The sequence below is a fragment of the Stomoxys calcitrans genome, chromosome 5, assembly GCF_963082655.1.
Source record: "Stomoxys calcitrans chromosome 5, idStoCalc2.1, whole genome shotgun sequence".
In the NCBI taxonomy this organism is placed as follows: Eukaryota; Metazoa; Arthropoda; class Insecta; order Diptera; family Muscidae; genus Stomoxys; species Stomoxys calcitrans.
The window spans coordinates 33,179,232-33,207,004 of NC_081556.1; the positions used below are offsets into that span (position 1 = coordinate 33,179,232).

Here is a 27,773-nt window from a genome sequence, read left to right on the forward strand (position 1 = left end):
CGGCACAGGTAATGTTTAGTCCACACTGCCTGGAACATCAGACATTGTATCAAGGACAACAAAGTGTCTATAGCCGCCACATGAGCAAAGAGAAGGTTCCCTTAGCATCACAGCAGTGGTCGCAGCGATTGGTCTAGCCACAATGTCCAAAGGCAATGTCCGTGACGATGAAGACAGAGATCAACATAATTTATCTAAATTCAAACAAACACGGCATTATTAAATGTGCACACTATTACCAACAGATATTATGAATAGCCGTTATTATCAGAAGACGGTGTTATTGTTCGCCGCTATTATTACCAGACGCTTAAAGCAGCCTTTATTATCGACGCACAAATAACATCCCTGTTATTTGAACACAGCTTTAACAACTACAGTGTTATCACACTATTCACATAGTTATCAACAAAGAACTGCTTTAACACGAGTCAGCTCAAATAACGCTGTACTATCATGACAGTATTACCAACTCTGTTATATGAACATTCGTTTAATTATGTATTCATAGATTATTTCTATTCCCTTTGATGTATTGCAGTACATTAGGTCTGTTCACGTACTTTTCGAGTAAAAATTTGAAGGAGAGTAAAGCAATTTTACACTCCTAACAAAATTTGCAAGTAAGCGAACAACTTCCAGTAAAAATTTGCAGAACAGCTGATACCTTACATCTGACCTCAGACTGTCTGAACACTATTATAATAACCGATATTTGGAAAATGGGCAGTGTGATCCCGATACTGAAAACTGGAAAGGACACGAGCAAGGGGAAGTCGTACACACAGATATCCCTTCTATCACTAGTAGCCAATACGCATATGGGACTCCTCCCGATCTTCCCGTTAGACTATTTCCAGTCGCCGAGCATCAGTATGCACTCGTAGGTTGCATAGGACTGCAACTACTTTACATGCCATCACCATACACAAATTAGAAACAACGTTCTTAAGTCCCTTGTCGGCAGCACTTGGTGTGCTGACAAAGAAACCTTGGACTAACTACCTTATGTTTCTAGATACTGTGGCTAGACAAATTGCTGCGACCACTGAAATGAGGCTAATGGAGCTTTCTATTACGTCATGTTGCGGCTACGGACATTATGTTATCATTGAAGATATTTGTATCCGTTCACAATTGGCAGACTAATTTATACTAATTTTTTCCAATCCCACTGTGCGTCACTTTTAACTGCTTAAGAAACCGATAATTGATATTTTCTTGGTGTCTGGAAGAATACAATGTTTTAATTTTGCACTTACCTTCTAATGTAAAACAATCGACTTGAGGTAAAATTACAACTTCATTTGGCGAGTTTTCTGTACCTGAACACTAGCTGCTGCCATGAATCTTCATTAAAAGTGACTAAAAATGAAACAAATTTAATAATTACCAATAAACAATATTTTTATTTTTTACTTACCTCTGCCTTTTTGATCCATTCTGGTGTTAGCTTTTGTGTTTTCATGTAATGGCTGCTTTTCATAAAACAACTTTTACACAATGCTTTATCGCCATACAAAGATTTAAGTTCATCAATGCACTCTTATCGTGATAATCCACGTTGAAAGTTGTGAAAAGTGGTTGTACGAAAATGTTCACGAGTTAATTCCATTTTGTTTTTTAAATTAATTTTTTTAAGTCACTGTAAACAACACAAGTGATGGTCGTATGAGCCCGAAACAAAACAATAAATGACCGTGTGGGTCTTCGAATTAGAGCCAAATCCAACAAAATCTGTTCATGGAAGCAGAAGCACTTCGAAGCAAATGGTCGCCTGTTTCTTTGGCAAAACTGGCCATGTGGCGACAGTTTCGCTTGAGCAACATAGGACGATGATTCTGATTAAATTGTTATTTAATAGTATAAACTGTACATCGATCAAAATTATATTGTGTTCCCTTTCACTCATATCCATTGCGAAAAGAAGTAAGAATGAGTCAAACATATAGCTCGCTTCTATCATATACAGACACAAAGTAGCGTAGGTAGAAAAAAAATATAAAGAAATTTTTTTTAATTATAATTCCAGAGTAAAAAAATATTGTGATAAACCTTACACTGAAATAGTGAAAAGCGAAAAAAATTATCATGTGAGGAAACAGAATGGAGAAATTCCAAACGCAAAATATTAGAGGAAACTAAAGAATGCAAATGCAGAAAAGTTTAGCTGCGAGCAACCGTATCACAAGGTTTTTAATGACTGGCATACCATTTTTTCAATTGGCACCGTACCTCATGAATATCGCCAGCGGGGAGAACCACTGCAGAAAAATTTGAAAGGATGTTCTTGCCGAGATTCGAACCCAAGCGTCATAGGCGGCCACCTGTAAGTAAGTAAAGTGTAGTAACTCTACCGATTACTTGTTAAACTTTCTTTTTTTTAATTTGTTTGAATATCTTGTATATGGGCACCGTAGCGTCGAGTTAAGCATGTCCGCCTATGACGCTGAATGCCAGGGTTCGAATCCTGGCGAGACCATCAGAAAAAAATTTTCAGCGTTGGTTTTCCCCTCCTAAGGGTTGGTATTCTATTCTGCTTTCGGAATAGTCGCGTTTAATTCTTCCGCGAGCGGAATTTGACAGCAATTAAATGTTTTTATTTCCATACCAAAACACGGTTTTTTTATTTGCACTTATTGTTTTCTCTGCTTAATTTATTTTTTCGCAAATAAATACATAAAAACGAACCATTGAAACTAATAAAACATACAAAAATTATGCCGGCAATGGTTTCAAGTGTTGCCACTTTAATTTTTTTTTTTTTTTGCAATTTTCCTCACTATAAACAGAGTACTACTTTTCCGCCTATTTTTAGCCAACGTTTCGCCGGCGTTTTTTTTATGAAGTTTGACAGTATTCCGCTTAAAAAGCTGAAACGAATACTCAGCTTAATGCTGGCAACATTTGTGAGGTACTATGCCATGTAAAGGGTGATTTTTTTGAGGTTAGGATTTTCATGCATTAGTATTTGACAGATCACGTGGGATTTCAGACATGGTGTCAAAGAGAAAGATGCTCAGTATGCTTTGACATTTCATCATGAATAGACTTACTAACGAGCAACGCTTGCAAATCATTGAATTTTATTACCAAAATCAGTGTTCGGTTCGAAATGTGTTCATTCACCGTAACGTTGCGTCCAACAGCATTTTTGAAAAAATACGGTCCAATGATTCCACCAGCGTACAAACCACACCAAACAGTGCATTTTTCGGGATGCATGGGCAGTTCTTGAATGGCTTCTGGTTGCTCTTCACTCCAAATGCGGCAATTTTGCTTATTTACGTAGCCATTCAACCAGAAATGAGCCTCATCGCTGAACAAAATTTGTCAAAATTTGAACACATTTCGAACCGAACACTGATTTTGGTAATAAAATTCAATGATTTGCAAGCGTTGCTCGTTAGTAAGTCTATTCATGATGAAATGTCAAAGCATACTGAGCATCTTTCTCTTTGACACCATGTCTGAAATCCCACGTGATCTGTCAAATACTAATGCATGAAAATCCTAACCTCAAAAAAATCACCCTTTAAAAATTTCGTTTGGACTCCGCTTTAAAAAGGAGGCCCCTTAATATTAAGCTCAAACTTGAATCGAACTGCCGTCATTGATATGTGAGAAGTTTGCCCCTGTTCCTTAGTGGAATGTTCATGGGCAAAATTTGCAATTTTACTTTTAACATTACTTGTGACAACACCCAATATCTACACATGTTTGAAATACATCAGCTGCTTTGAACAGGCATAGCCATTCCTTCATTCCACACAATTCGTAAATAAACTTTTTCCCTTATTCCATACCACTTCCATTGAGAACAGCCATACCCATCATTCAATGTGCCGCTCTCACTCACTCTTTTTATACAGCTCATCAGAGTTGGCATTTATTACTGTAAAGAGTACAGGGACTGTTATCATTTCATTCCATTTCATTATCTTGTTCGGTTCGGTTGGTTTAGCGGCTAGACGCTTTCGGGCTTTGGGGTTCTCGTCTCACGTTATTCAGTTTCGTGTTTTCGCGCAACCATTCACAACAAAATCCCAACATAAAAATATTTACGAAAACTATTAATGAAATCAATATTGAATTAAAGAAATAAAAACACCTAACTGATAACCAAGACATACAACAAGGGTGTCGCGCGGTTAATTTACAAAAGACGTAGATATACTACACCCCCATCAAAACAATAGAGGTGAGTTGAAGTGGAAAATACAACACACCGTAAAAAGCGGGTCATTGGGTTAGTTAGCCATTGCAGTGTTTTTAACAAAAACTCTAAAAACAAAAGACCTTCTCAAGCAAAAGAAGCATCAACCATAGCCTCCAACAAAGGTTCACTGAAACATTTAAGCTTCGTCGTTTGTAAAGAAATCACGTACGTACGTACGTACCTATGTGCATATGTAGCGGAACATACAAACACACATAAACACACATGTGAGATGGTAACAATCAAACAAATAAATGGTAAATGGGGAAAAAAGAAAGTTGAGGAAGAGCGCCAACACTGCTTGCTAAGTCAAAAAGTTTTTGTTTTTTGGCTGTTGCTGGCATCAATGTTGTTGTTGCTTGGGTGGTTGTGATTGACTTTGTAGTGTCTTTTTTGTTGGTAATGCCATCATTCGTGCCGATTGTTACGATTTTTATGTTTTTTTTTATATTTTCACATCCATCTATCGGACGACCAAAGCAGTCTGCAATATGATGCGTCGGCCGCAACGGCGATCATTGATGAGCCAACGGTTACGTTTGAATTTTGTGACTAAACACAAAATTTGTGTTGTTGTTATCAAATAGAAAACATAATTAATATGCGCTGGTTTCATCTGTCTTATTCCCCTGCCTGCACCAACTTGCCTTAGATCGATCGTCTTATCGGCATGCATGACCTACAACTTTGAAGGGTGAGAGCAAGTGAAAGTACTGTTTTATATGGTAAATACCGACACAAAAATTCTCTAAACGCTTGTTAAGGGTGTAAGGGATGAAAAAAGGGGAGGGGCAGGCGATATAAGAGATAACAAATTTCATTTCAGATAAACTAGAGAGAAAATAAAGAAGTTTGTTCTTTGAATAAGTACCTATCTATGCAGGCATTTCAGGATTTGTTTTTAGAAAACTTCGATAAAAATTTGATAGGTATTTATAGCAAGAACGCACAAAAGCTCACGTACAGTGTAAACAACATCGTGTGACTTCGTTCGGTTGGAGCGTTGTTGTTATTTCACCCAGCAACTTCACTTAGTCAATAGTTCGGGTTTTACACGTCCACATACAAACATGGTAAAGCTTTTTCAATAGTGTTATTGTGCCCGTTACTGGTCTAAAACATAGATGGACACCAGCACACATACACACATAGTTCCCTTATACCACGGGTATAGCAAAAAAGAACAGGAACGAAAAACTTACGTGCATAGGAAAAACAAACAGCATACGTACAGTAAAGCCAACTTCGTGTGGCTTCGTTTGTTTGACGCATTGTTGTTATTTCACGAAGCAACTTTACTTAGTTGGTCGCTCGGGTTTGATTGTCCCAAACCCCTATTGGAACTACAATATCTCTGTTAATAGAAGTTAAAAGACTTCTATACGGATGGTTCCAATGTAGACAACCGCGTGGGCTTTGGGGTGCACTTGAAGAACTTGGACTGGTCATATCGGGAAGTTTACCCGATCACTGCAGTGTGTATCAAGCGGAGATCTTTCCGATTAAGGAAGTGGTGGAATGGCTAAGATGTAATGTCATAACGACGATTGACATAAATATCTTCTCAGACAGCCAGGCAGCCAATAAATCCTAGTTTGCTCAAAACGACTTTTGTCTGAACATAGTATAAGAATAATTTTGTTCTTAGACCAAACAACTTTTTGGTAGGTTTGTAGCATCCCCCTTCCCCCAGGTCATAAATCTAGCTGCGCCAATGTCCGCAGATTTCAGCTCCCCTCAATGTGTAAGAAAGTTCGTAGTCTCGGGTTACCATAAGGGTGCAACAAAAATGTTGCTCCCATTTCCAAAATATACCGTTCTTAGGGACCCGGATCCATCTGGTAAGCCCATTTTCCTATATTTTTTTTTTTTTTTTGAAAACATTGGAAAATGTCTGTTTGCGCTTTCTTTTTGGTCTTAAATTCCTATTCAGATGCCATTGCAGGATATTGTCCGGCTTTAGACCATTGTTTAATGCTTTCTTTTTAAATAATAGTGTAGTAAAAAACATTTAAAAAGTCTGCAAAAAGTGTGTTGTTGCTAGAACCATTTGACGGTTTTCTGTATCGCGATTTCATTTTCGATCAAGAAAAATCATCAGCAGGACATGTCAAATGGATCATCATGCTTTACAACCATGATGATTTTACTTGGTCGAAGATGAAATCGCGATACGGAAAACCAGTCAAATGATTTTAGCAACAACACACTTTTTGCTGACTTTTGTTTTTTGCTATACTATTCTTTAAAAAGAAAGTATTAAGTTATTTGTTTTCTATTGCGCGTATGATTCTAGTCGTCCTAAAGAGCCCTGTTCAAATTCAGCTGTGTGCTTCACAACTTACTCTAGTGAGAATGATTTTAAACAGCATGATCCATTTGGCTGATGATTTTTCTTGGTCGAAAATGAAATCGCGATACGGGAAACCAGTCAACAACAAACATTTTGCTGACTGTTTAATGTTTTTTGCTATACTAGCATTTGAATAGAAAGCACTAAACAATGGTCTAATGACGGACAATATCCTGCAATGGAATCTCAATAACTTTGGAAAATTTAAATTTTTATACAAATTTTTTCATTTCGATGGAAAATTTGGACAAATGATGATACAAAATGTCTCCGTATAAACAAAATAAAATTTCGTTTTTTGTTGCTGTCTTTTAAATCTTTTTCGTTAATCTGGACAAAGGACAACAAATTACCCAAAATATGACGAACATATATATGAGAGCTACATGAAAATGTAAATCGATTTTGACCAAACTTCTTAGCGTTGTGCACAATTTTGGTAAGATTGGTCAATATATCTAAATCTGATACAATTTCTATGAAATCCACCAGTAATATTAAGAGTCATAAGAAAATCCTTCGTGCCAAATTTCGAGAGAATCGGTTAACAAATTTTCACTTTATTGCAATATTTCTCAAAATCGGACAAACATATACATGAGAGCTATATCTAAATCTGAATCGATTTCGACCAAACTTTACGGATATTGTGGAAGTCGTCGAGGAAAGCGTTGTACAAAATTTTGGAAACATTGGTCAATAAATGCGCTTGAAGTGGGTTTAAGAGTGAAAATCGGGCGATATGAGAGCTATATCTAAATCTGAACCGATTTTCATGAAATTCACCAGAAATTTTGAAAGTCTTAAGCAAATCCTTCCAGCCAAATTTCGAAATAATCGGTTAACAAATGACCATTTTTAAGCAGTATTTCTGGAGTTATATCCAAATGTGAACCGATTTCTATAAAACTCACCAGTATTGTCGAGAGTCAAAAGAAAATCCTTCCTACCAAATTTCAAGAGAATCGGTTTACAAATGACCATTTTATTGCTGCATTACTGCAAATCGGACGAACATATATATGGGAGCTATATCCAAATCTGAACCGATTTTTTCAGTTTCAATAGGCTTCGTCTCTAGGCCGAAAAACATGCCCATACCAAATTTGAAGACGATCGGATGAAAATTGCGACTTGTAGTTTGTACACAAATTAACATGGACAGACAGACGGACATAGCTAAATCGAATCTGATAGTGATTCTGAGTCGATCGGTATACTCTTCAATGGGCCTATCTCTCTTCCTTTTGGGTGTTACAAACAAATGCCCTAAGTTATAATACTCTGTACCACAGTAGTGATGTTAAAATTGCAAATTTTGCCCAATAAAATTCCACTAAAGAGGGCGCCCTGGTAGCCGAGTTGGTAGCGTGCTTGGATTACCAGTGCAGGGGTCGTGGGTATGATTCCCGCCAGAGTGAGTCTGTAAAGGACTGCCACTCTTACCTAACCTAACCTTCCACTAAGGAACAGGGGCAAACAGTAGTGATGAAGGGTATAAAAATGGTTAAAACTAAGTTCCAACAAAAGATAGGCTGCTGCGTGTAATGATGTTAACAATAAAATAATTACTTTGTAAACAGAATTTAAATGTTTTCATCCATCATTTGTTCTAAATTGGGTGTTAGTTACGAATGGATTAATGTATCATTTAGTGAAAATAAGTAATAAAGGGTGAGTGTCAAAATAAAAATATAATCCCAAGACTTGTGATATTAAAATCCATAATGGTTTAAAGTAAGATTAAAGAATCTCATTACCTTAATTGTATTTATTTTAATCTATGTTGAAGAGAATGAAATACCAGAACAAATTTTTAGCATCTTATTGACCAACTGAATTCTCCGAGTGTATCTGAACATCAAAATGCCATTTTAGATGCTTGCATTATAGCGGAAATATTTTGGCTTAGCCATGGGTATCTTCCATTGGAAATCTGCCGATTACACGAACTACTAGCTAATGAATGACTTGCATTGACGCTGAAGGGCATTCACTTTTAGTTTACCCATCAAGATGGTGTTGGTGGGTTGGTAAACAACTTAACTGGCTTTCTTTTGTGCATTAACATTTTGACTACGTAAATACTACGACTTCAATGTTGTTTGGTTAAGCAAATGCGTTTTTAAGTTTTTAAGAAAATATGGATTCACGACTTTGTCAAAATGTTTATCTTGCATCTCTAATGATTATTGTGGTTTAACTTTACTCTCGTTTTTGTGGGGCAAATATTTGCTACAAATTCAAAAGACTCATCCATAACATACAATGCGTAAGAGTCAATGAACTACAACGGAAGACACACCCTTTCACCTATTCCAAAAACTATAACGAACCCTAGCCTACAAGGTCAACTCTTGTAACATCATGTGTAAATTAGGCACTAACACGAGTTTAACAAATATTAATACGCATAAAAACGTGTTCATAAAATTATTCCATTTCTTTCAATTCTATTTTTGCTTGGTAGGCAAAACAAAAAAATATTTAAACAGTTTCCAAAATCAAAATAAAAGAAAAAGATGGCAAACATCTTTTGCAAACCGGATGATATCAATTGTTTATGTTTTATTAGGCTTATTTTAAATTGTATGCTAATAAATGCAAATCACTTTTGAGTGGGCATTCTCCATTACCCTTTGAACATTAGTATAACCATTAGTCACAATTTAAGCAGCCGGAAGAAAGAGAATATCAGTAAAATAAAAAAATTGGACAATTATCAATGATTGATAAGGGAAATCCAATAAAAACAAGTAAAAGCGTGCTAAGTTCGGCCGGGCCGAATCTTAGGTACCCGCCGCCATGGATCGCATTTGTCGAGTTCTTTTCGCGGTATCTCTTTTTAGGCAAACAAAGGACTAAAAATAAGAATCCCATTGCAGCTATATCAAGTAATGAACCATTGTTGAAGTCACTGTGCAAAATTTCAGCTAATTCGAATAAGAATTGCGCCCTTTGGGGGCTCAAGAAGTAAAATAGAGAGATCGGTTTAAATGGGAGCTGTATCATGCTATAGACCAGGGCTTCCCAACCCAATTTGCTTTGCGCCCCCCAAAAACTTTTTTTTCACACTCGATTTGCGGTCTTAAAACCATAAATGGGCAGATTGGTCTACATGGCAGAAACAACTAAATATGAGCAGAACTGGACTATATTTAGCTCGGATTTCGAAAGTCTTGACATAGTTCAATGTCCCAAATTTCAGCGACATCGGTTATTAAATGTTCTTGTTATGGGCTTAAGACTCAAAATCGGCAGATCGGTCTATATGGCTACTATATACAAATATGTTCCGATCTTGACCATATTTGTTTCACATATCGATAAGCCTAATAAAACTCACTGTCGCAAATTTCAGCGAAATTAGCCATCAAATCGGGAATTGATTGAGATTTCAATGGTCTTAAGAAGTCATATCGGTACTTAAAACTGGCCTATATTGCCATATTGACCGAATAGGATAAAAATTGGCACAGACATTGGCATAAGTCATAAGATAGGTTTTGGGCCAAATTTCACCCAAATCAGGCGAAAATTTAGGCTTCAAGAAGTCAAATCCCGGGATCGTTTTTTATGGGAGATACATCCAAATCTGATTCCCCAACGCTATCCCCAACTGCTATCCCCAACGACCTACATCAGTACGAAATACTTTTGCAAGATTTCAAGCAGCTAGCTTTACGCGTTCGACCGCTTTCGTGATTTCGACAGAAGGATGGATGGAGAGACGAACGGATTGACACGGCTAGATCAAGTCATAATTTCGAGGTACAAGGCACCACGGTAAATAATGGTAGACATATAACAAATTATTGATTTGCACTTAACTTCTACTCATTTCATACTTGGGTTGGTACGTTCTTTTGTAATAATTTGTTCACATTTTGTTGACAAAGGAAATGCTCCAATGTCTCATTATCTTTTCCGTATGCCCTACACATGCTATCACTTGCCGCACCGATTTTACATAAGTGCTATACTGACCTCCTTCTTACTTTCTTTGAGTAATAGCCTCGCCTTCTCCCGATCTGGATCCCCCCATAGGTTCTGCATCGTCGCCCACTCCCCTAACTCAACCTGCGTTGACCCGAAAGGCTTCGGGTTAACCAAGTTTATTGACATGGCAGTCTTCTGGCCTTCACCGCCAAATCGTCTGCCCTTTCATTCGCCCTTACTCCGTTATGGCCCGGCACTCAAACGATGCGGATTTTGCCATCCTCAGAGAAGACGTTAATCTCCTTCTTACAATGCAAGACTGTTCGTGACCTTACCGTCCTGGTTGTCATTGCCCTTATGGCAGTTTTACTGTCGGTAAAGATGTTCACACTCGGCGTCCTTGCGTTAGCACCACATCACTTCACGCATTCCGTGATCGCCCGACTCTCCGCCTGCTGGACCGTATTATGGTCAGGGAGTCTAAAACAGATCTCAGTCCCTGGGTTCTCAATGTAGACCCCCAGACCCACTCTAACCTCTACCTTCGATCTATCCTTGTAACATGATCTTTCAGATGGCAATACTAGGGTTCCGTCAATCCAATAGCGTGCCGATGGCAACAATGTCTCGCACTCGACTTCAAGGTTCATCTCAGGTATCCGATTGGAAGCCTCTTACATTCCTAACAGATTTCCTATCGTCGCCTCGATTATACTCAACTCATCCTCGATCCATTCTCCCATCACCTTAAGTCTCATAGCCGCAGTGGCTGCCTCACACTTAATCTGTATGTCTATGGGTCGGATATCTAGAATACTTCCCAGTGCTTTAGTGGCCGTGGTCGCTCCGCCTACGTCAAGACAAAATGTTCTCTGAACCTATTGTATTATCCTTACGTTGCACTTTTTCTCCATCGCAGTCCACCAAACTATCCTCAGATTCAGGCCCCATTACGGGCTCACGGCCAACATCTGTGAGCCCTTTCGATACACTCTGAATGTGACACTTCCAATTCAGTTTCCTGTCCAAGATCACTCCAAGTATTTCACCATGTCAGATATCGAAATAGTTCTACTGAGAATTCAGATTGGCCAACATTCGACTTCCTCGTGAACAGGCAGATTTCAGTCTTCCTCTGGATTAACATTGAGATCCCTAGGTTTAGCCCAGACGTATGCCATATGCAAGATCCTTTCGGCCCTTCTGCATAGGTGGTTCAGATCCTTACCCTATAGGAGTCAGCATTCGTTTTAGGTTATTTATGGTGGTCACCCATAGGAGTGGCGACAAAATGCCCTCGTGTGGTGTGCCCTGTGCCACTTTCTTCCTTATATTTACTTCATGGGACCCATAATTTTTCCATCTGTTCCTTAGCACATGGTTTATCCACTCTCTAAGGTCCTGATCCACCAGGAACTGGTCTAAGGATTGTATTCCTCTAATAATCTTATTGTATGTGTATTGTGTAATACACATCCCAAAAATCTTCATTTTTAAGAATCTTCCCTCTCGGTCCTCCAGGGGTTTTCTTGGGCTGATTTCCTTTTTCGAAGAGGACAACTTTCTTCGAAAGACTCCACTAGTGCAGTCGTAATCCTGATCACATTGTCGTCAATGTCTTCTATGCTTGGACAATCTAAATTAACTTTCCCAAGTCTTCTTCTGGGTAGTCTTCTGAATTTTGGCCAGTTGGTTTTCAACTTATTACGGAAGCTTATCGGATTCGTCTCTGGCCGTGCTATTCTTAACCTAATGTAGCGATGGTCAAAGAAGGAATGCTTCATGGAGACCCACCAATCCTGAACCTCATTGATTAGATACACGCAATATTGGGACATTATAAAGACGGCTTCATCCAACTTCTGCTATTTCTTACCGCTTTTAATTTGTTTTCTTTATTTCAACTTTTATTTAAATGTTAGTTAAAGCTATAAACCAAATGCCCGTGTTATTTGTAAGCTTATTTAAAATTAAATATTTACCTAACTTAGCTTGGGCTGTTAGTACTTCATGCATAATAAGCAAATATTCAAATATTATTGAGTTGAGTGTCAAAAAGGTTTCTCATTTTTAGAGAAAAAGGTCTATGTGAGGATGAAGTGTCATCAAGATAGGCTTGTGTTGTTTTTTGTTTTATTGTCTATGGAAGTAATGCATTTTTGCCTTTGTCGAGCGAAGTTAAGATATATTCGTACGAGGGCTGCTATAAAAGTTTCTGGCCTGATAATGAAAATGCACATATTTATCATCAAAAATGCATTGATTGTTTTTCAAAGTATTCTCCAGCATGATTTATACACTTTTTGCATGCGCTCAAACTATTTGTCGCAGCACTTTCTCCACTGCGATTGAGACCCCTCTAAAACATGGTTATTGAAACGCTTCAACAATGTGACATGACGATTTTGCATTATAAGTTCACTCTCAGCATCAATTTTCTCTAGTAAAACGTTTTTGGGCGACCCTCACGGAATTCGGTTTGGGCGAGCGTCGGCCAGGATTGAATTCATTAAACTAGTTTTTCACAGTGCTATAGCATGGTGCCACCACAGGCTGGAACCTTGACCTGCGATTTGTGTGGTGTCCATCGTTATCACAGGAAGCTTACCTAAAATTACCGGATGGTGCCAAGCTCCATTTTTTGCGGAGTAGCTGCAAATAAGGCCGCGGACAGTCAGCGATTTTCGAGAGGAGAGTGTCAGTGAGGAGTCAGTTGGCACTGGCTCTTAATTAAATACCGTGTGCCAATGATACTCGAGATGACAAGGTGAGTTATTGGCCCCTTCAAATAACCAATGGCCAACATCAGCGTCTGTTTCCAGTTTAGGGGCGGCTGGAGGCGAGCGTCAGATCTTCGAGCAATCGGCTCGCGACAACGAGAGGTTCATGTGCGATCCCACAAAACCCATGCGGTTGGGGGCTGGGCAAGTAACCCACCCCCGGAAATCTATGAGAAACAAAGGAATAGTAAAAACGGACCCTCCAAACGTTGACGACCCACGCAAACGAAAAAGGGACCATGATTTCAGGATCCGCACCTTCTCTGTAGAGAAGGTGTAACAAGGTACAACAGGCTACAATCACATGGCAGCTGGTTGTATGCACCGGATTGACCCGATGGATTCCTTCATCGGCAAGGGCAGCCGCCTCAGTGCACAACACACTGCTATTACAACAAGGTGCAGTATTAGAGAAGTGCAAGGCAGATATTACCGCTTTACAGGAAGTGCGATGGACTGGGAATGACGGCACTACAACACCAAACGCTGACGAACTATACAATAGCTGCCATAACACGAGACATGGATTTGGTTGTGGATTTGTGGTTAGTTGGAGTCTGAAACACCTTGTCTCAAACTTTAGTCTGGTGGATGAGAGGCTAGACACAATCCGCATAAAAGCCAAATTCTTCAACATCAGGCTAATTTTTGCCCACGCTCTCAAGGAAGACAAGGACAAGCAGACCAAGGATATTTTCTACGAGCGCCTACAGAGATAATATGACCGCTGCCCCGCCCATGATATTAAAATCGTTCTGGGAGATTTTAATGCGAAGATAGGGAAGGTAGACATCTTTGGTCCAACAGTCGGAAAGTTTAGCCTCCACGAGATAACGTCCGGTAATGGGTTAAGGCTGATAGATTTCGCCGCGGCAAAAAACATGGTAGTTAGTAGCACCAGATTTCAACAGAAAAATATTCACTAAAACACATGGCTGTCGCCCGATCAAAATACGAGAAACCAAATTGATCACGTTGTTATAGATGGAAGGCATTCATCCAGCGTGTTAGATGTACGATCGATCCGTGGAGCTAATATAGATTCAGCAAAGGTTCGCACCCGTTCGAACATGGCGAGGAAAGTACTGCACGGAAGTTAGATATTGAAAAGCTGCAAACACAACAGATGACAACGGCATACTCCACTCGACTGACCTAAATGCTTGATGAAAGCACTCCTTGTACCGATGATACAATGGCGCAGTGGCAAACTATGGAAAATCCCACGAAATCCCTCCCACAAGAAACTCATGGTACGACCAACAGATGCTACTGAAGCCAAGAATGAGGCATATAGAGCAACCTTCCAATCAGTGGCAACGCACCAGATGAAGGAGAGGTACCGGGAGAAAACGAGGGAGGAGAGACGTTTATTCCGCAGAAAGAAAAAGGAGATGGAAAAACGTGAGTATGAGCGAATTTAGATGTACAGGAATCAGAATGAAATCCGGAAATTCTACCAAAGAATTAAACATCAAACCGATGGCTTTGGTGCAAGCACATCCCCCTTCAGAGACAAAGAAGGAAATCTGGTAACTGACACAGTTAACATGCTGAGGATATGGAAAGAACATTTTACCCAACTGCCAGTGTCCGACGTTGGCGGCGAAGGGGATACTGCAGAACCAATCCCTGATGATGGTATAAAATGTTTACCTCCTAGTCAGAAGTAGGTTCAATTAGCAGTGATCTGACTAAAGAACAACAAGGCAGCAGGAGCCAACGGGTTATCCGCTCAACTATTTAAGACGGGAGGCGCCACGCTGTTAAGGCATATGCATCAGCTTGTCTCCGAAATCTGGCTAGAAGAAGGCATACCCGATGATTTGAACCTCTGCATACTATAACCCGTACACAAGAAAAGAGACAAGACGGAATGTGCCAACTAAATATAAAGGAATAGTTGTATCGCATACAAGATACTCTCGAGCGTACTGTGTGAAAGTTTAAAACCTAAAGTCAATGAGGTTTTTGGGCTCCAGCAATGCGACTTTAGACCTGGTAAATCCACCCTAGACCAGATGTTCACACTGCGCCAAGTCCTGGAAGAGACCTTTTATTGATTACAAAGCTGCTTTCTGTACCCCTTACGTTAAAAACTATTTCCAGCCATGTCTGAGTTTGGTATCCCTGCAAAATTTATAAGACTCTGCTGGATAATACTTGCTGATACGCGTTCCTCAGTAAGAATAGGAAAGAATCTCTTGAAACCATTTAATACCAAACCAGACTTCAGACAAGGAGACAGCCTATCGTGTGATCTCTTTAATATCCTGCTGAAGAAGATTATACGAGATGCAGATGTATATAGATATATCACACTAATCACAAGAGATGCCGACAACATCGACATCATAGGTCTGTCACCGGAAATAGTAACTGCAGCCTTTGAAAGAATCAAAAGAGAGTCAGTGAATATGGGTTTGGCAGTAAATGGAGATAAGACGAAATGGATGATTTCAACCCCCAAAACGCCTTGTTACACCGATCGGATAAAGAAAATGGAGAAAGTTGAAACCACAACATAGTCAGAAACTTTAACTACCTCGGCATCGACGTAACCGAAACGAATGACATAAGTTTTGAGATAAAGCGAAGAATAATACTGGGAAGGTTAGGTTAGGTTTAAGTGGCAGTCTGCCATCAGACTCACTTAGACGTTTTCGTCCATTGTGATACCACAGGAACAGAAGAAGGAAGATGTTTTTTGTAGTTCCCACCGTTGAACCATCTAAATCGCTATAAAAGTCCAATAACTTGCGAATGTACACATCAGCTAAATTAGACAGGTTCTCAGAAAATGAGAACCTAAAGAGGAACTCCTTCTGACTGCCAGTGCGGTCAAACAGATACTACTTTGGACTGAGTAAGCAGTTTAGAAACAAGACCACCTCTCGACAGACGAGGATTACACTAAACAAGACACTGATACCACCCGTGTGGTTATATATTTCTGAGGCATGGGTACTTGTGAAAGCATACGAGGCAGTGCTTGGAGTGTTTGAGAGAAAGATTCTTCGTAAAACAAACACGCAAACCGGGACGACCAAAAGCCCGATGGAAAGATCAAGTGGAGGGAGACACCTCGAAACTTGGTGTCAGCGATTATAAAATAAGCGCAGAAGACCGAGGCGCTTGGAATGCTATTCTACATTCGGCTAGTGGAACAAATGTTCTGTCATAGCCAATTAAAGTAAGTAAGTATAGGATGGTGCCTCATCGCTGTATAAAGATTTAAGTTCAGCAATTCACTCTGGTCGTGATATTCCACGTCGAAAGTTGTGAGAAATGATCGCACGAAAGATCAAGTGGTGGGAGGCACCTCGAACCTTGGTGTCAGAGATTATAAAATGAGCGCAGAAAATCGAGGCGCTTGGAACGCTAGGTTCGCTAAAGGAGCAAATGTTCTGTTATAGCCAATTAAAGTAAGTAAGTATAGGATGGTGCCTCATCGCTGTATAAAGATTTAAGTTCAGCAATGCACTCTTATCGTGATAACCCACATTGAAAATTGTGAGAAATGATCGCACGAAAATGTTCACGAGTTAATTCCATTTCTTGCCAAATTAATTTTTTTAAACTTACTGTAAACCACCAAATGATAGCCGTACGTCAAAACGTACTGAGTATGATGATGCTAGAAAATGACAAACTTTCCAATGGAAATGTTAAATTCCACCTGGCAACACTTGGTGAGGCCCAGGTCAGAAACTTATATAACGACCCTCGTATAATAATGAATATACAAATTTTAAAAAAATATTGCAAATATCAACAAAAATCGAACAAAGCAGCTATATTTGTTTAAAAAATACTCTGTATGCTATGAGAAAAATACTAATTTTACCTTTTTTAAACTAACAATAGTTTTTTTTCATACATTCATGACTTGAAAATTCTTTCAAACATTGAAATCGCCTTTTTCTATTGTATAATGACTATGTAGTTATTATTTAAACAATAAATAAAAACAATTAATTTCCACATGAATATTTAAAATGACTGATTCATTATGGGTATATGTTTGTAGCCGTTGATGGGCAGGCATTGTGGGCATTCCATGAGAACAGAAAATCATACAATAATGTAAAAACAAGTAAAATAATGTAAAAAACAAGTATACCCATCACCTCGGGTGTATCTATAAATCATCTTTTGTCATAATCCGGTGAAAAATGCATAATTTATGCCCTCATAGCAGCTTTATCGAAATATGGTCCGATTGTACAATACAAGTCATTGTTCAATTTTGTAGAACATAATATTGGTCTTTGTGGTAGTTATATCCAAATATAGACCGATCTGAACCATAAACGACACGGATGATGTAAAAGGACCTTAACTCACTGTTGTGGGCCCAAAACCTTAAATCGACAGATCGCTCTATATGGCAGCTATATCCAAATCTGGACCGACCTGGACCAAATTGACAAAGGATGTTGAAGGGCCTAACACAACTCACTGTCCCAAGTTTCCAAGCGAAATTGGACAATAAATGCGCCTTTTATGGACCCAAGACCTTAAATCGAGAGATCGGTCTATATGGCAGGTTTATCCAAATCTGAACCGATCTGGGCCAAATTGAAGAAGAATATTGACTGGCCTAACACAACTCAAGGTCTCAAATTTTGGGGAGATCGAATAATAACTGTGCCTTTTATGGGCCCAAAACCTTAAATTGAGAGATCGGTCTATATGGCAGCTATATCCAAATCTGGTCCGATCTAGGCCAAATTGAAGAAGGATATCGAAGGGCCTAATATAACTCATGGTCTCAAATTTCGGCGAGATCGGAAATAACTGCGCCTTTTATGGATCCATGGGTCTATATGCCAGCTATATTCAAATCTAGATCGATCTGAACCAAATTGAAGGAGGACATGGATTGGCCTAACACAACTCACTGTCCCAAATCGGACAATAAATGCGCCTTATATGGGCCCAAGACCTTTAATCGAGAGATCGGTCTATATGGGGACTATATCCAAATCTGAACCGATCTGGGACAAATTGAAGGACCTATCACAACTCACTGTTTCAAATTTCAGCAAAATCGGATAATAAATGTGGCTTTTAAGGGCCTAAGACCCTAAATCGGCGGATTGGTCTATATGGGGGCTATATCAAGATATAGTCCGATATAGCCCATCTTCGAACTTAACCTACTTATGGACAACAACAAAAAAAAAAAGAATCTGTGCAAAGTTTCAGCTCAATATCTTTATTTTTAAAGACTGAAGCGAGACGGACAGGCGGACGGACATGGCTAGATCGTCTTAGATTTTTACGCTGATCAAGAATATATATACTTTATAGGGGCGGAAATGGATATTTCGGTGTGTTGCAAATGGAATGACAAAATGAATATACCCCCATCCTTCGTTGGTGGGTATAAAAATTATGTTGAAAACATTAGAAGGAGCATGCATGAATGAATGAAAGAATCTAACTAAAACATGACATTAATCTCCCATATAGAGACTAAATTTGGCAGTCATTTAATATCTAACCACCAGCTTAAATTGTAATAACTATACAATCATTTGTGCTTTTCGGTACGTTATAACAATGAACCTTTATTTTCTGTTTTTATTTTTCAGCAAAACACCTGTAAACTCCCAACAGTCCTAAATTTAGTTTATTGTACATAGTCATCTTTAAGTCCTTAGAGAAAATGTTTTTCACAATTATATTTACAACACTATTTGTGCTAGTGGCATGTGCCTTTTGGTTTACAAAAACAACCAAAGAATTACCTAAGACATGGTATGAATGGAAGACGGAATTTCGGTATCAATATCTGGGAATTTTGGGTTTAGTGGATGACTTCAAACGAAGATCAGTCAATAGAGTTGGTAAGTAAAACAAAAGAAGATAATAAAAAATTTCATTCAACTGTAGGTATTTCTTATTATTTCCTTAGAACTTTACAAGCAACCAGATCGTATTGCTGTGATAACGGGAGGCAATCGTGGTATTGGCTTAAGAATAGTTGAAAAGCTTTTAGCCTGTGATATGACTGTTATTGTGGGTGAGTATCTTATATGATAACTTATTTTATAATTATATATTTGCCTATGATTTCTTCTTGTTCTTATTGAAATCTTTCAAATACATTAAGTGCGATGTTGCACTGTATTAGGCCAGTAGTAGTAAATCCAAAGTTCTGAGACAAAGCTTTATTTTAGACCCTTTTTGGTATAAACTATACTGAAGACGAAGGGTCCCCAAAAATTTGTGAAATATTCTAGATATACAAGAGATGGATGGACCACTTAAAGCGAAATTTTGTTTGAACCTGAAGAGTAACCCAAAAACACAAATGAAATATTTAAATTTGGGGTAAAATTCCTGGGGGGAACGTCCCACCCCAAAACCCCTCAAACGGGCATAAGAGCGGTTGGCACCATATGACACTTAAATAAAAAGTATTTGGAAGTAGAGTACGAATCTAATTTATATTCAGAAAGGCAAAATTCGGACGGTGCCGTCTATATAATACACTACATATACCCTAAAGGTAGAAATTTGACGACAATTCGTACCAAAATTCGGGTACACTTGTTGTAACTACTGATTTATAAGTGAAAATCCGTCTATATAAAATGTTTTCCAATGGGACTTGACAACTATCACTGTCAATTCATTCCGTAAACTCAACACTTTCATCATGGTAAAGTACACGAACGTACAATATCTGCAAATCATAAAAATTTACTACCGAAATTCGATTACGAGGACCGCTGCCTTAAAAGCATCAACTCCAATTTTGACGAATCTCATTTTTGGCTTAAGGGGTTCGTTAATAAGCAAAATATGTGTTATTGATCGGGTGAAAATCCACATGGGCTTCACGAATCAACACTTCATCCTCAAAAAATAACTGTTTGGTGCGGTATGCATGCTGGCGGTGTCATTGGGTCATACTTCTTCATCAACGACGCTAATAAATGGCGATGAAATCACGATAGAGGTTAAACGCGTAAAGCTAGCTGCTTGAAATTTTTCACAGATACTTAATATCGATGTATATCGTTTGGGATTGCAAATGGACCATATCGGTTCAGATTTAGATATAGCCGATTTGACTTCTTGAGCCCCTGGAAGCCGCAATTATTGTCCGAGTTGGCTGAAATTTTGCAATTATTATTCTTTTATGGGTTCCAACTTATAGACCTGTCCAAATCGGTGCGGTGTTCTGTTACGACTTCCAACAACTGTACCAAGTACGATCCAAATCGGTCCATAACTTGGTAAAGCTCTCATATAAAAGGACCGCCCGATTTGACTTCATGAGCCTTTAAAATTTTTGTCCGATTCGGCTGAAATTTTGCATGTAGTGTTTGGTCATGACTTCCAAGAACTGTGCCAAGTACAGGCAAAATCAGTCTATAACCTGGTATAACTCCCATATAAACCGATCTCCCGATTTGACTTCGTGAGCCTTTACAAGCCGCAATTTTTGTCCGGATTGGCCGAAATTTTGCATGTGGTGTTTTCTTGTGACTTCCTACAACTGTGCTAAGTACGGTCCAAATCGGTATATAACGTGATAAAGCTCCCATATAAAACGACCTCCCGATTTGACTTCATGATCCCTTACTAGCCGAAATTTAAGGACAGTTGTAAGATACTCGATTTCAGGTAAATCCAGATTCTTCAGCATCAGTGTAGAGATTCCGTCGGGGCCCAACGAGTTGGGTTACTTGGCGCTACGTATAATATTTGTAACTTTGTCCACGCTAAATTCTGATGTCCAACGGCCCGAAGACCATGTTTACACCGAATAGCTCTCCTTCTTGCCTTGTCACTCTAGGGATGCTCAATAAATTGACGGTTGAGCAAACTGGTGAATCTGTTCGGATCAGTCACAAAAGTAACTGAGGCCCGGACATCCACAGCTTGCCTAAAGCGGTACCTAACATTGTGTCCAGCCACAATGTTCTGAAGTTAGTTGTTGTTGTTTCTGTAGCCACATTTTCATGTGGAGGTGACGGTCCTCGTCAAGCACCTGTAGGCTAGCAAGCTTGTTGGCTCTAAAGGACCGATCGCCGCAGACATATGGATATTTAAAGGCGTCGCCAAAAGTGACAGTGTTGCGGTCATACACAGCTTGCCCAAAACCGGTACCTAACATTGCTTCAAGTGTTCCAGCCACAAATTCCGCTTATGTTCGTTGACTACCCTGTAGCCACATTTTCATGTTGTTGTTGTTGGCGCTCCTCGTCAAGCACTTGTAGGCTAGCAAGCTCGTTCTGATCCAAAGGACCGATCGCCACAGGAACATGGTTATTTAAAGGCGACAATAACTCGCCTTCTTATCATAGGCACTCGGTATTTATGCAAGAGGCGGTGTCGCCCGGTCTTTCACTGAGACTCTCCGCCCGATACCGCTGATTGTCCGCGACTGCCGTTGCAGCTACTCCGTATGGAGCATTCCACTATCTGCAACCTGTGCACGCGCCCCTTGTGACAGCAATGAATATCACACAGATTGGACCTCAAAGTTTCAGCCTGTGTGGTACTCACAACTATCCCGTGCTGGGACTACCCTGTTTATAGTGGGATTCATGCAACGAATCTCATCACGCTTGTCTGCGAGTACCACTACCTGCGCCGGGAAATTGGACCATACTTGGGGTATTTGACCGGCTGGTATAAAGCAAGCGGCTGCTGGGTCAATGATGTCTAGGAATTTCCTCTCGGGGGCACATTTGAGGGGGTATCAGTTCACTGCAGTGACGATTGTTGTATTTTCTGAAGCCGACCTAATCGGCCTTCTTCTGATTTATAAACGTTCGGCGCTCAGAAGTTATAAAATTGGGTAGTCGGTCAATGGTGAGAATTATGGAGAGGTGGTCGGATCCCAAAGAAATGACGGCTTGCCAGGATACGTCACTCAGAAGATCAGATGATGCAATGGAAATGTCTGACGAGCTGCTGCACCTCCTCGTAATCCTAGTGGGGGCATCCTTATTCACCGTGCAAAACTTGGAGCCTTCAATCTGCTCTGTCGAAGCTATACCCAGCTGGTCGTTATCTAGGGGAGAATGCCATGAAGTGTGATGCGCACTAAAGTCACCTAGCCAAACAGAGATTAACTGAGACACAACTACCAATCGGCGGTATGTACACGTTGTATAGCTCTATCTTGGCAGTACCAGACTTGACCGCTATCACCATAACTTTAATTAGCGCAGGCGAGATGGATCTATACTGCACGGAATGGTGTATCACAAATGCCAATCCCCCACCTCATTCCTTAAGCGATCCTTACGTAGCACATTGTATCCGTGACAACTGTGCAGGCTGCAAGTGTTGGCCAGTTTTGTTGTTGTTATAACCATATTTTCATGTGGAGGTGGCGATCCTCGTCAAACCCCTGTAGGTGAGCAAGCTCGTTCTGCACCAAAGGACCGATCTGAGACTCTCCACTTGATACCGCTGATTGCCCGCAATCTATGGACGCGACCGTTAGCTCGCAGCTAATCTTCTCGTAACAGCAATTTGTGTGGTGCTCACAGCTATCCCGTGCCAGGGGTCAGCTTTGTCTCCTGGATCGCTGCAACCAATTATTTTTCCGATTCATAAAATCTACTATCTCGTCGATCTTGCCTCGGAGTCCGTTGCAATTGAATTGCAAGAATAATACACTTCCCGGCAATAGCCCAGAAATAATGGGGCTGGGGTGCTGTTATCGCGTATATTACCGCACGGGAGAGGTGGCCCAGATGCCTTAAGGTAGATCTACATGATCTAGAGCGTCAGGATCAGCGCTACAAAAGAGAACCTCTAGATCAAGCGGCATATCAAGCAGGTCTAGACAACGTTCATGCAGACACGGTAGCAGATGCGGCAAATGGTTACCGGGTGAATATAGTCTTTGGAGAACGACCGCCTCCTATTGCACCTGAAGAAATTTACCTTCCCCGGTAAACCAGAGTAGTTCTGGCTCAATTACCTTCCGGCATATGCAGCCGCCTCAACTTCTACAGAGCAAGGATTGATGCCGACGTGCAAGATGTTTGTCTCGATAAACCAGGGAGCGCACGATACACGTCACGTGTTTAACTGCCCAGCCAGCCCACTTGACTCAGACCCAGATCCCTGTGGACGCACGCCATCTTAGTCGATTATGGAGGCGGTTCTGGCAAACCGAATAGAACCAGGTTCCGGGGTACTTTTCAATTCCGGCACAGACCAAAAGCTTGCGGAGAAGGCACTTCGGAATGTGTCTGTCCCATAACGAAAAAAGGACGAACACGTACACTGAGGCTTGTGATCTAGTGGATGGCGCTTCAAAAGAATAGCTTGTTTGCGCATCACAGCCGCACCGAGGACGACACCGTCTGATACACTGAATGTTGTGGTCATTGTAGTTCAACAACTTGCTGCAACCGCAGGCGTGAGGTTGACGGAGCTTTCTCTTTGGTCAAGGTGTATATACGGACACGATACAGAAGCCCTATTTGAAAAAAACGTACCATACCTATATATCCGATAGAGTTGATTGGAATCACAATATCGTTGGTAATGAAATATCGAAATTCAAAGCCGCCCTTGGTTTTAGCAGATCTCTCAACAAGGTTGTTGAACAGGTCCAAGTACCAAGTTTCAAATTCAATTTTTTTCATATCAACGCAATGATAGCGCACTATTAATAGGAACCACCACCCCGATAAAGCAGACGAGCTTGCAAGATTAGGAATTACCTTAACAATTCTAGGAATACGGGAATATGTGCGTATGCCTCTTCGTGATAAGGACAGAAAGGCAACGCATAAACAGATTGGGCTGTAAACATACTTCAAGATTATGTGAGCCAAATTAAACTGTAAGAGGTCTGTGGTTATGCCTCTTTCTGATAAGTACAGAAGGGCAACGCATAAACGATTTCTGGGCTGTAAACATACTTTAAGATTATGTGACGCAAATTAAACTGTAAGAGGTCTTGCGATTTTGGCTAGAACAGAAGTCTCACACATGAAGTCCACTTAAGAGCCCGTCTTCTCATAAGTTGTGCAGCTTTTTCTGGACATTGTCCTGTTTTGAAATTTCTAATTGAATAATGTTTTTCTAGAGTAGCTATTTTAACTTCTCAAAAGGCCTACCCATGGCATGAAGAGATAAGCTCGCTTTGACATAAGCCATCTACTTTCTCCTAAAATCAATAAATTTCAACAACTTTTCTAATATCAAACTATGCTAGATAGGATATAAAAAGAACTATCAGAGCTTTATGCTTCTATGACAAAAATGAATTTGGGTAATCAATCAAATGCATTAACCTGATTTTCAAATTCCAGACGATAGCTAAATTTTGTACGTTTAACATTTTCGTAATGTGATTAGAATAACAATTAGCACAAAACACTGATATCATACAAATATTTTATGAACAAGCGCCTAGAAGTATGCTTTAAATTTAATAACCAATCCCTTGAATCTCCCAACTCAGGTGTTCGTGATCCCAAAGCTGCTGAACAAATTTTCAAAACCACCATCAATGCAGACAAGTCAGATGGAAAATTGATATGCGAAGAATTGGATGTGGGCAGCATGAAGTCGGTGAGACATTTTGCTCAAAAAATTAAGGACAAATTTAATAAAGTGGATCTTTTGATAAATAATGGTGAGTAAACAGAATATGTATAAATAGCACGAATCAAAAATTTCCTTTTCTTAACTTCTTTAAGCTGGCATTATGTTTGCTCCCTATAAAATATCCAGCGAAGGCTACGAATCTCATTTTGCTGTTAACTTTTTGGGTCACTTTTTGCTGCAACATTTGTTAATGCCTTTATTGAAGGCCGCTGGCAAAGAGGAGAAACGCTCGCGTATTGTAAATGTTACCTCTTGTGCCCATTTGGTGGGACGTATTAATTACAAGGACATAAATGGAGAGTAAGTCTCAATAAGCTTTTCTGATTTGTAAAAACAATGTCTTAAATTTCTTTGTTTCCCCATCTAGGAAATACTATTCCCCTGGTGATGCCTATAGTCAATCAAAACTAGCCCAAATACTTACAACCAGACATTTACAACAAGTTCTAGATAATGAAAAGGCCTATGTTCAAGTAATAGCTGTGCATCCAGGCGTGGTGGATACTGATCTCTTTGAACATTCTGCCACCACGGCAGTGCCTTGGTTCAACAAACTTCTGTTCAAAACACCCGAACAAGGCTCTCGCACTCCTGTCTATGCGGCCATTTCGCCACGCATTGAAGGCCAGGGTGCCCTATATTTGAGCAATTGCCGCAAAGGCGCCATCAAACGTAGTGCTTTGAAAGCCGAAGTCTGCGAGAAATTCTTTAAATTTGCCTGTGATTTATTGAAAATCGAAGACTTTGGATCGGGCAAATAAATGGTGTACTACTACTCATTGGGCAATTATTCCGCTGTGGGTGAATGAAATTCACTGGAACTTGTATTTATCATCTCTATTCCATATTTATTTACAGACTATTTTATATTTTCATCTTAACTCAAGAACAACCTCAAACTCCTCAAGAATAATAATGTATTGTATTAAAGTTTACGTCCGCTATTTTTTTAGATTTTTAAACACTTCGAATGTATTTCTATATGAAATAAAGTTATTTTTTAGAGAAATCTTAAAGGAAAACTATTAAAACATGCTTAATTTTACAGTTTAAATTGGGGGGATGGGCAACATTGGGAAAGAGGTCTGCAGACTTTATAACAGGGCACGTCTTAAAAGAGCTGTAGTTTTTTGGAATGTTTATTACAAACGGCTAAATCAATACACTAGGATGATCAATACACCGATCAATCCCATGGCAGCCGGTTGTATGTACCGGATTGACCCGATGAATTCCTTCATCGGCAAGGGCTGCCGCCTCAGTGTACCACACACTGCTACTACAACAACAACTAGGATGATAAGAGCGGCCCCCTGCAAACTTTTCTGCGAGACGATGAAAAAGTTTCTGACACTGGAATTTGGGGACAATGATGTTGATCGAAGGCTTATCATTACAGGCTTTATGGGAAACGAAGCATTCAACCATTTAAGTCACTTGGATCTCATGGAACATTTCCGGCGTTACTACCGAAGGCTATGAGACTTAAGGCGATGGAGATTGGATTGAGGATGGGAGCAGCTCACACCATCGGTTTACATTGAAAACCCAGGGACTGAGATCTGTTTTAGACTGCCTGACCATAATACGGTCTTGCAGGCGGAAATCCGGGCGATCACGGAATGTGTGAGATGATGTGGTGTTAACACGAGGATGTCGAATATCAACATCTTTACGGACAGTAAACTAGCCATTTGGGCAATAACAACCAGGATGGTAAGGTCACGAAGAGTCTTGGAGGGTAAGAAGGAGATTAATGCCTTCTCTGAGGATGGCACAATCCGCATCGTCTGGGTGCCGGGTCATAGTGGAGTAAGGCGGAATGACAAATCAGACGCATTGGTAGTGAAGCTCAGACGACTGCCGTCAATAAACGAGGTTAACCCTCCTTTCGGTAGGACGCAGTCCGAGTTAAGGGCAAAAATGCGAGCTAGCTCAGACATATTTCGAAATGTATACCAATGGATGTATCAATCAATATTCCACAAATTAATAGCATAGACCTTCAGTTTCAACTTGTTGAATTCGTAGGATACAACCCCTTCAGACTTGTTGAGGTCTGAGAGACAGCCGAAGTTTAGTACGAATACTGCATGTCTCCGGTCACCATCAGCCTCATCCAATCTACCAATATTCCAGTCGGTGGTTGAAATATTGGAATTATATTCCCTTAGTCTTCGAGGATCTGAGGGAATCCTTGGTATCCAAGCATGCGCCATTGGTCGAGACGGAATATTATCTTTCTTCTTATATTAAATCTAGTACTCCACCAGTCCAGATCTCACCAATCTTTTTTAGCGCACAAAGATACATTTCAATTGAGCGTTGATCGCCGAAGGCAATTAGTTTGTATCGCCCCCGATACCAGCCTGCGCCGTCACAAACTGATGGAAACCCAGGAAATTCCACAAGGACATCGGAGTATCCCGATGACACTCCATTGACTATCCCACTCCAAATAATCGTAGGCATGCAGCCCTGTTCTTCTCCCTTGTCGACAACTCCCATCACCAAAAAGAGGCATCTTACTATTGTTTGCCCCAGTTCTTTAAGGCATGGGATGCCCTCCAGATGACCACAGCCTTTTGGCTGACTGCGGAGCAGTTTCCGAATCTAGACGTGTAGTCTTTGGGGTAGCCTGTGCAGCGAATCCCCGAGCCCAGTTTAGGGAGTCTCTCTCCCTATTAGTGAGAGTCTTAGGATCAATCGCACTAAGCCTCTCAATAAACCTAAGAACGATGCGCCTTCTATTTTTCAAACCCCTTAAAGAGCGTGTTGGTTTGCCGTGAAAAGCCGATGGCCTAGACAAATTATTGGCATGCGAAGATAGAATAGGTTCGGCCTTGTCCTAAAGACTCGAAACAGGCGTCTTCGTCAA

At 40.1% G+C, this 27,773-nt stretch overlaps 1 protein-coding gene across 1 annotated transcript; it reads left to right on the forward strand.

The window, feature by feature from the left end:
* The first annotated feature begins 3,912 nt into the window (after window positions 1-3,912).
* On the forward strand, window positions 3,913-25,861 carry LOC106096352 (dehydrogenase/reductase SDR family member on chromosome X). Its single transcript, XM_013264056.2, has 6 exons — window positions 3,913-4,201; window positions 18,892-19,146; window positions 19,215-19,322; window positions 24,750-24,923; window positions 24,988-25,195; window positions 25,263-25,861. The coding sequence occupies exons 2-6, from the start codon at window positions 18,966-18,968 to the stop codon at window positions 25,654-25,656; spliced, it is 1,065 nt and encodes a 354-aa protein (XP_013119510.2). The 5' UTR covers window positions 3,913-4,201; window positions 18,892-18,965; the 3' UTR covers window positions 25,657-25,861.
* The last annotated feature ends 1,912 nt before the right edge of the window (window positions 25,862-27,773 follow it).

What these genes read in the sequence shown, in the direction of transcription:
- LOC106096352 (XM_013264056.2), top strand. Translation starts at nt 18,966, where the DNA reads ATGTTTTTCACAATTATATTTACAACACTATTTGTGCTAGTGGCATGT. An exon ending in AAGATCAGTCAATAGAGTTG is followed by an intron (nt 19,147 to 19,214) that starts GTAAGTAAAACA and finishes TTATTTCCTTAG; the next exon opens with AACTTTACAAGCAACCAGAT. An exon ending in TGATATGACTGTTATTGTGG is followed by an intron (nt 19,323 to 24,749) that starts GTGAGTATCTTA and finishes CTCCCAACTCAG; the next exon opens with GTGTTCGTGATCCCAAAGCT.